This window comes from Lycium barbarum, chromosome 6, assembly GCF_019175385.1.
Source record: "Lycium barbarum isolate Lr01 chromosome 6, ASM1917538v2, whole genome shotgun sequence".
Taxonomy (NCBI): domain Eukaryota; kingdom Viridiplantae; phylum Streptophyta; class Magnoliopsida; order Solanales; family Solanaceae; genus Lycium; species Lycium barbarum.
Window position 1 is genome coordinate 118,686,639 of NC_083342.1, and position 15,348 is coordinate 118,701,986.

At 34.5% G+C, this 15,348-nt stretch overlaps 2 protein-coding genes across 2 annotated transcripts; one reads left to right on the top strand and one right to left on the bottom strand.

Moving 5' to 3' along the window:
- Positions 1–3,028: 3,028 nt before the first annotated feature.
- LOC132645847 (10 kDa chaperonin 1, chloroplastic) lies at positions 3,029–6,607 on the top strand. The gene is made up of 7 exons (XM_060363083.1): positions 3,029–3,191; positions 3,281–3,339; positions 3,431–3,481; positions 4,356–4,421; positions 4,506–4,553; positions 4,750–4,779; positions 6,242–6,607. Exons 1-7 carry the CDS (start codon positions 3,107–3,109, stop codon positions 6,308–6,310), a joined length of 408 nt encoding a protein of 135 aa, XP_060219066.1. The 5' UTR covers positions 3,029–3,106; the 3' UTR covers positions 6,311–6,607.
- A 713-nt stretch (positions 6,608–7,320) lies between these two features.
- Positions 7,321–13,652, bottom strand: LOC132645845 (protein TRIGALACTOSYLDIACYLGLYCEROL 4, chloroplastic). The gene is made up of 5 exons (XM_060363082.1): positions 13,291–13,652; positions 10,877–11,126; positions 9,271–9,652; positions 8,345–8,628; positions 7,321–7,621 (listed from the first exon to the last, which is right to left on the bottom strand). Exons 1-5 carry the CDS (start codon positions 13,560–13,562, stop codon positions 7,424–7,426), a joined length of 1,386 nt encoding a protein of 461 aa, XP_060219065.1. The 5' UTR covers positions 13,563–13,652; the 3' UTR covers positions 7,321–7,423.
- Between the last annotated feature and the right edge of the window lie 1,696 nt (positions 13,653–15,348).

A 15,348-nucleotide genomic window follows, 5' to 3' on the forward strand; every position in this document is an offset into this window, starting at 1 on the left:
AACTAATAAGGTAAATTAGTGAAATTATAATTCTAATTGACGTTTCCTTAAAAAATCGTGTAAAAAACAACATGACAAGTAAAATGAGTATTAAAAAAAAAAAAAAAAAGTGGAACCCACCACATCCAAACTCATGGGAAAAAAAAAGTGGACCCCATATTAACAAAATCAAGCAATATTAAAAGAGCCGGTTGAGCTCCTTTTTCGTCGTCCAACCGGCTCCTTTTTGGTCGTCCGTTCCAAGTTAAAAAAAAAAATTATGGGCCCCATATATATTAAAAAACAACAACTAATATTAAAAAAAAAAAATTGGGCTCCATATTAAACACCAACCAGTATTAAAAAAAAAAAAAAAGTGGAACCCACCACATCCAAACTCACGGGAAAAAAAAATGGACCCCATATTAACAAAATCAAGCAATATTAAAAAAAAAAATGAATCTTATATTAAAAAACAAAGTTAGAAGAGCCGGTTGGGCTCCTTTTTCGTTGTCCAACCGGCTCCTTTTTGGTCGTCCGTTCCAAATTAAAAAAAAAAATTATGGGCCCCATATATATATTAAAAAACAACAACTAATATTAAAAATAAAATAAAAATTGGGCTCCATATTAAACACCAACCAGTATTAAAAAAAAAAAAAAAGTGGAACCCACCACATCCAAACTCACGGGAAAAAAAAGTAGACCCCATATTAACAAAATCAAGTAATATTAAAAAAAAAAAGTGAATCCCATATTAAAAAACAAACAATGTTTAAAAAAAAAGTGCTTAGAAAATCAAACAATTAAATCAAGATGGATTCATTGCCACATGCGTATCAATCCATTAATGGGAGCAAGTGAAATTAAAATTGAAAGTATAAACTGATGCTTAAATATTGCTATTATTTTATCTCAAAGAGAAGAAAATAGTTTTCTTTTAAACGATTCTTCTCTTTTAAAAAGTATTAATAAATTTTCGTAGCAAACATGAATATAATAAAGTTTTAGATACGGAGCACAAACTACAATGTTACATTAATCGTATTTTGAACGCAGTGTGTGTGTATATATATATATATATATATATATATATATATATATATATATATATATATATATATATTATCACTATCTAAACACAACTACATATACATAGATATACTATAATCCGAAGTATTGGAGGCCATCTAGTCAGCTAATAATGAACGACTAAATTACCCTAAAAAAATGCTTGGAAAATCAAACAATTAAATCAATAATGATGGATTCATTGCCACATGCGTATCAACCCATTAGTGAGAGCAAATGAAATTATTGTACAACAACATATTTAAAATATTTATATATTAAAATAAGATAAAAAAAAAAGTGGAACCCACCACATTCAAACTCACGGGGAAAAAAAGTGAACCCCATATTAACAAAATCAAGCAATATTAAAAAAAAAAAAAAAGTGAATTCCCTATTAAAAACAAACAATGTTAAAAAAAAAGTGCTTAGAAAATGAAACAATTAAATCAATAATGATTGATTCATTGCCACATGCGTATCAACCCATTAGTGGGAGCAAATAAAATTAAAATTGAAAGTATCAACTGATGCTTAAATATTGCTATTATTTTATCTCAAAGAGAAGAAAATAGTTTTCTTTTAAACGATTCTTCTCTTTTAAAAAGTATTAATAAATTTTCGTAGCAAACATGAATATAATAAAGTTTTAGATACGGAGCACAAACTACAATGTTATATTAATCGTATTTTGAACGCAGTGTGTGTGTATATATATATATTATCACTATCTAAACACAACTACATATACATACATACACTATAATCCGAAGTATTGGGCCCGTGCGCATCACGGGCGTAGGCCATCTAGTATATATATATTATAATAGCAGCCATGTTTACTTCCCAAATTTTTACAACCTTCACTAGTAGCTTTAAAAAGGGTTATATGCCCTTTTTTTTTTTTTTTTTTTTGTTATAAGTTTGACAGTGAATAGACACTTCATCCACAGTCTTAATTTATTGTATCCTTTTTATTTTTATTTTTTGCTAATGTAAGACCTTTCCTTGAAAACCTTTGAAGAATCGATAAAGAGTAAATGTATTCTCTAATACCGTCACATGGACTAAAGATTCTCGATTTTGACGGATAGAGAAAGAGGAGATGTTCAATTGGAGTGAGCCTCAAATAGATGAAGATGAATTAGGCTCAACAAACTAATGAGTAGGTTCGAACCGATATCAGTGGTTTGATACACACATTAGGTCCTATAAAACTTTAATAGCGTTAAAACTTGTTACTCCATTTGGTAGGAGATTTGAACTCAAGAGGATTAAATTAAATTATAACTTCTTATTTTAATTTTGGTGTAAATATAAATATGCACAAATAATCAAGAGGATTACATTAGATTATACTATCTTATTTTTTCCTATATTCTTTAGAAAAACGCTATATTTTAGATTTTTTGCGCATTTTTACCGAGAATTCCAGTACTGTCTTTATGTTGTTTATGAATATCAATATTACCATCTTTTTTTAAAAAAAAAAAAATCCTTTATAATGTTGATTACGTGAGATATTAACACTCCGGCAAACTAATATTTTCGGAGCATTAGAACAATTACGTGCCTATAACGTTTTTCTCCAAACGATGGAAAAATAAAAGAAGATTCATTCCTAATTTTCATTAAAGTGCACCTTCGGGTGTAAAGTGCACCTTCGGGTGTGGTTGAGTTGGTTTGAGGGGAGGCCTCCATAAGGAAGGCCGCGGGTTCAAACCCCCGCTAATGCCTTCTCAATCTAACTCGTCGCACGGGGTTTATCTAGTGCGGTTTACGAGTGATTGCACAGAGGCGGGTTTACCCAGTGCTCACCCGAAGGGCAGAGGCTGTAATAGAGGCTACGGGTTTCCCGGGGTTCCAAAAAAATAAAAAATCATTAAAGTATGGAACAATCTAGAACAAAGAAGAAAAAACCAATGATCCTATTGTACATATACTTACAATTATACCCCTAGAAGCCCCTTTAATTGCCCTTTCTGGACTGCTTCACCAAACTCACACAACACTATTCTCTTAAACTGTGAAGTGTTGCTCCTCTCTCTCCTTATCCATGGCGTCTACATTTGTTACATTGGCTAAGCCCTTCACTTCTCACTCCACTTATCTTCCTTCTTTCTCTACCCAAAGACCCATTGGTATAGCCCCTCTCATTCTTGATTAAATTTATTGTCATTTTTATGTTTTCTTGTTATTTACTGGTGTTACCCTTTTGGGTTTTGAACAGGTTTGAAGAGAAGTTCTTTGAGAATTAATGCCATTTCCAAGAAATATGAACCCACAAAGGTCACACCTTTTATGCTTATTTTAAGTCAAAAGTGATTAATTTTGTTATTTGAAGGACTTGGGTATTTATTTTTGTTTGTTTTGAATATAGGTTGTGCCACAAGCTGATAGAGTTTTGATTCGGTTGGAGGAGTTGCCTGAGGTACTGTTACACTTGTCTCTTCATGGTTTTCTCTTCTTCTTTTTTTCCAATATTACCTAGTTGAATAGTACTGTTGTATCTAATGCTCAAACTGGACTTATGTATTAAATGGAGCTGCTATCAAGTTAGTTCTATTGAAAACCCACCACAATATTTCAAAGTAGATATGACTATGTGACTCAAATTTATGTTGCTGCTGAAAACGCCTTGATTGTTTTTCAATAGGTGTCATCTAGAAGTTTATCTTTTTGTTATTCTTGATTCTTTCCATGGAAGCATGCTTAATATGTTTGAAGTACTGTTAGCTGGGTCCTGGAAATATTATGTCTGGTTCAAAAGATTTGTACTGTATGTCAGCGAAAGGTTGTCCTTGAGAAAGATTTAAACTATAGTTTATATTCTGCGGATGTAATAAAACATGCTAGTGCAGTATGTTAAGTGTATATATAGATTCATCTTGCAATGGTCTCAGCAAGAATGAGTAATGTAATCTCTTAAAATCTTTTCCCAAAGTGAACCTTCTACGACGTTTTCAGACTTGACTTATTTGTTCTACTTCTAAGATTACTACAGCATGGTATTACTAGCTCTTTCAGAGTCCAATGAGCATTGTTTATTCGTCCTCCCCACCTCGTATTCCCCTTTATGATTGTTTCTTATTTGATTTCTTGTTTGTAATGTCCCTGGAAATCTTAATTGCTTACGTGAGAAGAAATAGATTAGTCTTGCTATTCGACCTGCAACAGCTATGACACATATGTTCTTTAGCATAGAATAAATTTAGTCTTCTTTAATGTTCTATAAGACTGGCCAGATTCACAGTAGTATGGATATCTTCCTGTAATATCCATTGAAAGAAAGAGTTTGTGTGCAGAAATCTGCTGGTGGAGTTTTGCTTCCGAAATCGGCAGTGAAGTTCGAGCGCTATCTTATGGGAGAAGTGAGTTCTATGCATATTATTTATTCATTTGGACAGAGTATATCCTTTTGATGACCGACTGAGACTAATTTTTGTTAAATTTAGGTTCTTTCTATTGGTTCTGAGGTTGCCCACGTAGAGGCTGGGAAGAAGGTAAGCCATTTGAAATTTTTATTTAGTGGTTCCTGGTACTAGTTTATTTGGAAAGAATTGTTGAATCATAGGGCTTTCCACGTCTGCTTCCAATCGCACCTTCCTGCGTTCCACCCCTTGGTGGAGGGGGATGAAGGCTTGCCTTATTGATCCTTTGTGTACTTTCTTCTGAATGAATGGTATGGTTCTTTTGCAGGTTCTTTTCTCTGACATCAACGCTTATGAGGTATGTGCTTTAGTAGTAAAGTAAAGCTGATCTATTTGTGTTTATTGACATGCCTAAGCAGTCATATAATTATCTTGTGGTCTTGTCTAGAGGATCCGAATTCTCTTCTTGACGAACTAGTGCTTCTTTAGAAAAATCATTTACTTGCATATATGTTCTCTCCTAGTTTGATAGGCAGCAGCTTTTGCAAATTGTTCAAGAATTTTTTGATTCATTTTATTTCCCTTAATATCATGTAATGTCTTAATTAATTTTAGGAATCACCGAATATATATGTTTAAAAAAAAAAAAAAAAGAGAGACTGGCCTTACCTGATAAACCTTAGTAGAGTTCAACTGGAGGTCTTATTACCTACCTAAGAGGGATTTACTGGACAATATGGAAGCCTATAGAAAAAACGAGTGTGACAATTGATGTTGATATAAGCTTCCTCATAAATTGAGAATTTGATGTAGTAAAGGTTGCGTTGAAAAAGACTACTTAAGATCAATAGTTCACTTAACTTGGTTATTAATGGGTCAAACTGCTGTTGGCCTAGAACCTGCTTATTATTACTTCTTGGTAGTTGGTAGTTTAATCTTATCAAGAATGCTCAACTATCATTTACCTTGACAAACTTGATGAAGCATGGGCATCACATTCTAGAGGAGTGTGTAATATTGTTGTCCTATTCATTTATTAATCCGCATCAACTTCGCTTGGCATTTTCAATTGTTAATATCATCACATTGTAGGTCACGTTGGTTCTATGAGAACTGGGTTGTGGACAATATGTTGGTGGGTTCTGTAATTTTTTGAAAGGGGTTGTATTGTGATGTGAAGGTTGAGATTGGGTTTTGAATCTGATTTCTGACGGGATGCTTTCAGATGATGAATTGTTGGTTGTCAAAGCAGTTGATGTCAGCTTGTAGTTTATAGTGTGGTTGGCTTCTATAATGCTGGACTTTGATGAATAAATACTCTCAATTTCAAACACGTTATCAGATAGAGTTAGCAAACTGAGCTTAAGCTAAAGATGTGAGTTTTGCCAAACATTGCTGAACCCCTAAAGTGGTTCATTCATTGCTAGACAAATCTAATTAGCTATAACAGATAGAGTTAGCAAACTGAGCCTAAGCTAAAGATGTGAGTTTTGCCAAACATTGCTAAACCCCTAAAGTGGTTCATTCATTGCGAGACGAATCTAATTAGCTATAACAGGAACATTGAGAAATGAAAAAGGCTTCTACAATACACTTGAATATGATATAACGATATTTAACCCACGTGTTTTAATGCTTTTATTAGCTCTGAATTATAGTCCCTGCAGTTGGCTAGCTATAATAGCTAACTAATGGATGTATTGTAGTTATTTGATGCATGTCAACTTCTGTTTTACTAGTTGTACATATTAACTTTCATTAGTGTCCTGTTGACAAATGAAATGATTCCTGTGAACTCATTGTACATGTCAACCTATCAGGTGGATTTGGGAACCGGTGGCAGGCATTGTTTCTGTAAGGAGAGCGAGTTGCTGGCTTTGGTTGAATGAAGTGTCTCCCATTTGCATTCTATTATGTCAGGGCGCTAAGTTTTGCCAGCTTCTTAGCCAAAACACAGTGATACTGCGGATGTGTTGTACAATCTCATATTTTGTAGAACAAAATGTTGAGATTTAACATTTTTAGTGGATGTTTTTTTGGTTTACTGGCAGTAGTAAGTGTTGAGATTGAGTTAAAAGTTTCTTCTTTTTTAGTTTTTCATTTTTCTTCTCTTCAATAACTATTACTGCATAAAGAATCAAAACTACATTCAGACCATTATTGAGTTCACAAAGAATTCTTGTCCATCCAATTCTCGCATTGTATATGCCTGTTACTTTTATCTTACGATCTGCAAATTCATCTAAACAGTGTGTTAACCTTTCCTTTCTAATGACAACTGCTACTCCAACGTCCACATCGTCTGAATTGGAAGCTTAATTCACCAGACAAGGGTACATGTGAGGAGGATCAAAAGACTGATTCTCCGTCCTCTTTACCACAGATACAGCTTAGTCCAAATCCAGATCAAGTGAGGGGCATAGTGAAGGTATCTCGTTCAATAGAATCATACTTTGTAATGTCAATAGAAGAAACAAAGAGGACAGCTACAGGAGTCATTTTCGTTGATTGGTGTATTCACAAAAAATCAAATCTCTAAATTCTACAACGTAAACTATCATAAGCCACCTGCCACCAGCATTGATAGGCTTGAAGCCTAGCCTTTCAGCAGTATGATGCCTAGAAAGCGCACAATCAATAACTATCTATAACTTCTACCTTTTTTTTTTTTTTCCATTTTTAGTTTGAGCCTCTTCTACTCTTATGATTTGCCGGACTTGAATGCTTTCAGTAGCATAATACCATTGACAAATAGGAACATTTGATTTTCCAAAACATTTCTGAGAAACGTCAAAGGCGTATTGTAGCTTCTTATCTTCTGGTCCTCTAAACAAAGGCTATTTTAAAATATGAATTAAGAAAAATAAAAAACAATTAACTAAAAGTCAGGAGAATAGTATGAAAGAACGAACAAAAATGACCTATGAATCAGCTGCCAGGGTCAAATGTGAGAATATCAGTATTAATGAAAGAACCCTAACTACAAACCATTGAATAAAGTTCTAAAACTCAAATAAGCGTAACTCAACCATTCCCTCTTTCCTTTTGGGAGAATACCATGCTACCACTTTCCCAGACTGTAGAAGCTTTAGAGAGTAATTTAAACTGCATACAAAATCTTCCAATTGTACACCAGGCCCGCCAGCTGGTGAATTGAGCGAAAACTTTGAATCTACTCTAAACACAATTGGTCCGGCTACCTGCATTTGAAGAGCAAACATAGAATTAAAAATCATTGTCAAAAACCTAGATTATCCAAAAAAGAGTTAGGAACAAAAATTCTGCCATTCAAACTGGCATTGGCGAAGCATTCAGAGCTTTAGCTATGCACCCCGCGCAAGAGTTAAGTTTGTAAATCACAAAGCACCATAAGAAGTGGTGGGTCAGTGGATGAGCAGCACTGATTAGGCTTTACCATGAAACAACTCTAGTACAGGGTGTGTTTGGTATGAAGGAAGATGTTTTCTTTGTAAATAAGAGGATTTCGTACTTATTTCTGGTGATTGATAAGTAAGCAAAAGAAATAGCCCCTAGAGCATTTATATGTAATGTAATGCGGAAGTGCGGAGCGGGGGGGAGGGGGGCTTGGTACTCAAGGGGTGAGGTTGGGGGCGAGGAGGAGACAATGAGCTTGGAATGCCACTGATGGATTTCGTTTCCCTACTTTCAGTAGAGGAGTCATTTCATGAGTTTTAAGGAGCTTTTATCCTAGAGAAAATACATTCTAAAACATTTTGGACTAACCAAACATGGGGAAATTGGAAAATCCTCCGTACCAAACACGCCGTCAGTCCTATCTGTTTTTCCCCAAAATGTATTTCCTTGCTACAGATACTAAAAAGTCTATACAATATCTAATAATTGTGCTGATACGTTCAAATTACTATGCAGACAATGTGACAGAATAAATATTTGGAAGTTACCTGCTGCTGAAGTATCAATTCGAGCCTGGGTGAAGCGAGCACATCTCTTGCATTATCAGCTGATGCTTTTCTGAAGACTTTTGAAACCTGTTTGGCTAACGCTGAAGCAGATGCGACATCTAGACGAGCATCTACCCTTGTGAGGTCTCCAAAATACTCTTTGAATTTACCATGTTGAAAAGTATAGCAAAGTGAACCAAATAAATCAACACCAAAGGGACTTCTATGCCTCGAATCCGAAGGACTACTGCTACCATTGTTGAGCCATGCCTCAAGACTTCCTCCTATAGCAACAAGTTAAAGTACAAGATTAGACAGGAGAATAGGAAAGTAAAGCTACTTTGTGAATGCTGTGACTTCGGAGTAGCACTGTTGGATAGCATTAATATATGCATGAAATTGTCACACCACGAATTTCATAAGAATCGGTGCTAAGAAACTCGAAGGAATTCAGTTCTCCAAATATTATAAAGTTGGTCAGAGCTTTCAAAAGGAAAATACTGTTCGCTTCTTCAATATTCAAGGAACATGCTCATGAATTAACCATACGCATTAAGTCATTTAAATTACCTAAGAAAAGAAAATAATACTTTTGAAGGAGGGTCAAGCAATTATCATAGAAGTGTTTCACATTGGGTACAAAATACCTCCACAGAAATAATGCCCCAGATTCTAGCAAAAGCACCTCAAGAAAGTTCAGACTGGAATGGATAAAGCTCAACTGTTTATATATTTGAATAAACTAGGCATTTATCTTACTGCTGGAAATTTAAATTCTAAGTCCACTGATAATTCGTATTCAGTTAGAAGTCTAGATCTAGATCTGTAAAATCCCGGTGTAAGTTCAGCAACATGAAAGAATCAAGAAACTACTAAGTTATATCCAATCAAGTACACTATAGTTTTTTTGTAAGGAGGTGAATTACCAATAATTCCAGATACTGCTGCATGAGGCTCTCTAAGACGAATATCATAAGAAGGGCGATAAAACCGTCCCTCTTCTGTCTCGATAATGATGTCCTCTTTTTTTGCCTTGAGTCTCCAGAAATCTTTGCTTTTCTCATAAGAAAGGGCTGCTTTTCCACATATTCCTTGCATCAGACTGAGTGGTGGCTCATCAGTAATGTTATCAACAGCCCGAGGATGGCCACCATTTTTATGTAAACCAAAACGGTATCGCAATCCATCATCGGAAACCAGCGATGAGCAGTCCAATGATATTGACTCTGGGACCTCCCAATATCTCCCCTTATGGTCTATGAATAGCTCAGGCCATGCTGCTTCCAATGTAATGTCATGATCAGGAAGCTGCAATGAATTTGGAAGAACAGTGAATCAAACATCACATTAGTAAATGCTAATAAGCAAGGGAATATAAATTAAACAACAGAGATGAGCATGCTAAGATAAAGTCATGTATTGTTACATGGATGTTATATGTTCCATATTTTACTTCTTTGGCATAAGTCTCAGGAATATTCTTCATTTCTTCAAAAAGTGAGCTAGGAGAAAAAATTGGGATCCACTTTCCTTTTACTTCTTCTTATCTTATTCTCCTCCAGCTGAAGCAATTTTGGATTTGTTTCTCCGCTGAAGTATTTCAATATCATCAAAGAGGCAACAGACTCCAAGTTGATTTAAAAAAAAGTGAGAAAACTAAGCAAACTATCTTTAGGTTAGTTATACAGGGAAAAACCCATGGTTGACATTGCTTAAATGCACCACAAAAGTAAGTACGAAGTCAAGTAGCCTTCTAGGTTCCAAAACTCTTACAGCATGCTAAAGACCAAGACCGCAGAGGGATAATAATGTTTCCCTAAACGAGACACAAATCTAAGGAACAAAATAGAAAATCAACAATCAATAAAACAGACGCCACAACATGTATTATATACCTACTCTGGATCCGCAACAGGCTTAAAGTATCGAATATGAAGACCAAAAGATGCAGGGTGGCAATATGTCTGCATCTTTTACGAAATCTAAAAGCATCAAGTATAATGTGTTGCGCTGAAAAAAACCACCAAGTTTAATCAGAAACTGAATGTTTGAAAATTTTCATGAGTTTAAAACTTTGGCAATTTCGTCATATTACGCACATCACAATAAGTTTTGTCTTTTCGAAGTGTAGTATTATGAAATTATGAGTTTATAGGACGTTGACAAAGGTGGATGCAGTGCAGCATCGCCATCCCAACTTTAGTAGAAAAAGCACATCTAATGAGCAAAATGCATCACTAAAATTAAAGCACATATCGCGACATGGCGCATCACTAGTAATATCAGGAATTAAAGATTAAATTTCTTAAACTCTTCTTTTGAAAATTCAAACACCTTAAACATACTAAAATCTTAAAGCTACAATTACCATCCTATTAGGAACTTATAAGACTACTCCTAATCAAAGTGAAGATAGCACTACGAAGCTAATTGACTTGACAAAAACAAAGATAATAAAGAAAGCATCTAAAAAAGCAAAATATAACATTCCAATAGCAGTGCACCAAATGTTAAAGGACTTCAGATCCTTGCCTTATGAAAAAGCATGGCCCTCAAGCGGCGTCCTTTCTTCTCGCCATGCTTCTCTGTGCTCAATAACAGAGAAGAAGAGGGTGTCAGGGATAGCTGTGAGCACAGACCAAAGGCATAAAGTGACTTTTCCAAGAAATGCTTGCCAATGTCTTTTAGTACTGGCAGCTCCCACTCATCTACACTGGATAACTCAGCTTTAATGTCCGATACCAGTTTCTTTGGCCGAAGCTGACCTGTGAATCCAAGCCACCTATGAAGATAAATTCGTAAATAAATAAGTCATCTATCTTGTATACAAAAAGAGGCTTCAGAGAGTCCAAGCACATGTAAGCAATCAGCTCTTTCAGCTATAAAAGAAATGAAGATCACAAAATATCTTCTAGTTGGAAGACATAGTCAAACATGCTATAGGTTTGATGCAAAACGTCTGAGGATAAAGATCTTTGGCAAAAACATATTTCTCTGCTGTTTCCAAAATGTGCACAGTGTCTCACTTGGTTTGGATGTAAACTGAAAACTCTCTTCTACTTAAGAAAAAAACTTTTTGCCCCCGCACCAAGTACATTGCATTATGCACTCGTTTTTTCCACCCAAAAGTCTAATGCATCCATTCCAACTTCCAAGCATATGAACTTTGTGACCAATCAAAAAAAAGCAGTATAAGAACTTGGTTCATTTAAACAATATATGGTGCTTTCTATTGAATCAATATAATTTTGTTTAGTATTTTAGACAGTTTGGTGTTCTTGAAGAAATATGAGCAGTTGCAAAATTATATACAAGATCGAGTAGTTCAAGTTCAAGATCAGCAATGTTTGGCCACCTAAACAAATAGTATTCAACTACTACTTTGTACAAGTTCAATTTTATTTTTACTTATACAGGAAACATTTATAGTAGTAAACATGATATTTTAAGACATAAACCCTAATAATTAACAGTCATTGGAGGCAACATTTTGAATTTTCACTACATCATCTTGAGTCATCATAGAGTCGCTTATTAGTAGACCAACCAATAACTCATATAATTAGGATAATCTTATAAGCTTTTAGGTGCTACAGCTTCTCGACTGAAGAAAAAATGACAAGTGATGTATACTTTAGTTATAGAGTCTTTAAACAAAGAAATAGAGGATATTTCAGACATTTTAATGAAATTTTTCAAGGGGATAAAATGCAACATGCATGTGATTGATCAAGAGAGATGAACTGCAAGCTTTCTGAAGCCAAAGGGTGTCCTTATCTTATTGCTGCCCCATAGGGGATAACATGCAAGCTTGGAGAGCACAAAGAGAGTTTCTCCGAGAAACTTTTACAGAAGTCTCTTTTGAATTCCGGAGATTAGAATGCTTTCCTTTTTCACAGGTGGCTCGCCTGGTTGGGGTAAAGGGGGGAGGATAAGGAGAGGCCTGGGTCTTGACAAATAGGAAAGTGTAATTGCTATCTTGAAGCTTCTGGGAAAGGCATGTACGACAAACTGTTATCAAACTGAACAAAGTTGGGTGTACGACAAGTCCATAAGACACTTAGAAACAGTTACCAAATTAGCATCAGCAGTAAAAGGAGAATCCAAATTCAGTTTCAAAAAAAAAAAAAAAAAAGAGAGAGGAGAATCCAAACATCCTCCTTGCTCAAGATATTTGCGTTAAGATAACTAACCATACACCGGTTGACGAATTGTTATTTCAAAAATGAAATATAAATGCACAAAGTTGAAATGTAGATATAGGTTTGAATCTCCGGTATAGAACAACATCACATTACCAAATTAAATTAGTTACTAGTACACTAGAAAATTTGGGTCTCAACCTTATGATACGGTGTGATAATTCCAATTCTACAAAGTTGTAATGTCACTTATCAATAAGGTCAAGGAACCAACATTATGCCATTAGAAAGAGACCAGATTCTTTTCCTATCTCCAGAGTAATTTGACAAACTAAAATAATCGTATCCATATATACTTAGCCTTCTATTTTACCTTTGATAAGTACATTTTACACCTTTTTATGTCACTATAAAAATGTTCTTTTGCCTTCAAAAAAAAAAAAAGGAGAGGACTTGGGGGGGGTCACTAAAAAGCTCCCAATTCCCTCACAGTTCCTCAGTAGATGAACAATCAATTCAATCAAATACCAAGTTAGGTGGAGTCTGCTATATAAATCTTCAATCTTCATTCTGGTCTATTCAGGTCCATGTAATTCAAAGACTAACATAATTCGTCTCAGAAAGTAGAGGTTTCTAGATATCACAATTTATCCCTACAACAAGACATACAAGTGTCTAAGACATACCAATCCTAACATAGGCAAGGGTAAATAATCTCAATTACACAAAAATCATATGATGACGTACTATTGACATAAAATAATAACTATAAGTTGTATATGTGAATGTATTGAAAGTAGTTACCAGTTAGAAGTGGAAACTTTAAACAAAAGGGACTGAAGTGCAAAAGATCCCAAATCCTTGCGAGGAGTGGGAGAATAAGAGGGAATAATTCCAAGAGGAAACCCATTTCCGAGTAGAGAGAGTTGTTGGATTCTGAGGGCTCTACTGGCAGTGCTACCATCAAGTGGTATGGGCTCTCCTGGAATGGACCTCGCAGTCCCGTCAAGGGCTCGGGATGTAGAAATGTTCAGGTCCCAAAATGCAGCATCCATAGCCGTCCTCATGTTCGCCATTTTTAAAACCAACTGTGAAGGGATGGATGGCTTCCTTATCTGTGTTTTGGAAAAAACCAAGGGGTTTTGAATTTTGGGGTTTAGCCCTTTCTGGGTTTCCCTTCTTTTTTTATCTATCTATTTATTTATTGCCAAATATTTCTTTTGTTTACTTCTTCGAATTCAATTTATGTAGTATTTTTCGCTTTCAATAAATCAATTTGATTAATCTGTGAATTAGACTAATTCAATACTTTAAAATTAAAATTGAGATATTTAAGAACTATAAAAAGTACTATAAATTACAATTATTTTCATATCAATATGGTGAGAAAATACATTTTAAAATATTGGTGAAAATTTATATAATTTGAATAAATGGAAGACAGGGGGGAGTAGTAATAAGTAACACATTTTTCTTGTGAGAAAAACTTTGTTTCATACGCGGGGAGGGGGAACCAAAGTTTCGACCAGATTAAAAAAAAAGCTTAGGATAAGTATAAATTGAAATACGTCAATGGTCTCTTACAGTTGAAGCTTTTTCAAATTTCAATTTTTGGGCTATACTTATAAATGAAACGTCTCAACGATCAAAGGAAACTAACGTCTTATGGATACATAGCTAATGTCTCAACATGTGATGCATTCACCTGGCTCCCATAAATTTCTTTTCTACTATATTAGAAGCATCGGTTGGTGCTTCTTTCGTCGTCCGTGTGTGGACCCCTCCCCCATCAACATAAAAATATATATATTTTTTTTTTTGAGCCCCATATTAAACAGGCCCTAAAAAAAAATGTAAAAAAAAAAATTGTGGGCCCCATATTCAACAACATCCAATATTAAAAAAAATTGTAAAAAAAAATTATGGGCCCCATATTAAACAACATCCAGTATTAAAAAAAAAAAAGTGGAACCCACCACATCCAAACTCACGGGAAAAAAAAATGAACCCCATATTAACAAAATCAAGCAATATTGAAAAAAAAAAGTGAATCCCATATTTAAAAAACAAACAATGTTAAAAAAAAATGTGGGCCCCATATTAAACACGATGCGTATTCATAGCAAACACTAATATAATAAAGTTTTAAATACGGAGCACAAAATGTTATATTAATCGTGTTTTGAACATAGTATCCCATATTGACAAAATCAAACAATATATAAAAAAAAATGAATCCCATATTAAAAAAATAAACAATGTCAAAAAAAAAAGTGCAGACTTTGTATTCTTAGCAAACACTAATATAATAAAGTTTTAGATACGGAGCACAAATTACAATGTTATATCAATCATGTTTTGAACATAGTATATATAAAAAAAATAAAAAAAAATTGGGCCTCATATTAAACAGGCCCATAAAAAAAATTGTAAAAAAATAAATTGTGGGCCCCATATATATTGACCCCATACTAAACAACATCAAGCAATATATATATAAAAAAAAGTGGAACCCACCATCTCCAAACTCACGGTAAAAAAGTGGACCCCATATTAACAAAATCAAGCAATATCAAAAAAAAAAAAATTGAACCCCATATTCAAAAGAAATAATGTCAAAAAAGACTTTGTATTCGTAGTAAACACTAATATAATAAAGTTTTAGATACGGAGTATAAACTACAATGTTATATTAATCGTGTTTTGAACATAGTATATATAAAAAAAACTACAATGGCTACAACATATTTCTCTCTCTTCTCTCTCCTCCACCATCAACGGTAACATCTCCCCCCCCCCACCCCACCTGCCACCACATCCGGCGATCAGACCGCGTCCGGCGACCAGGTAACTCCGGCGATC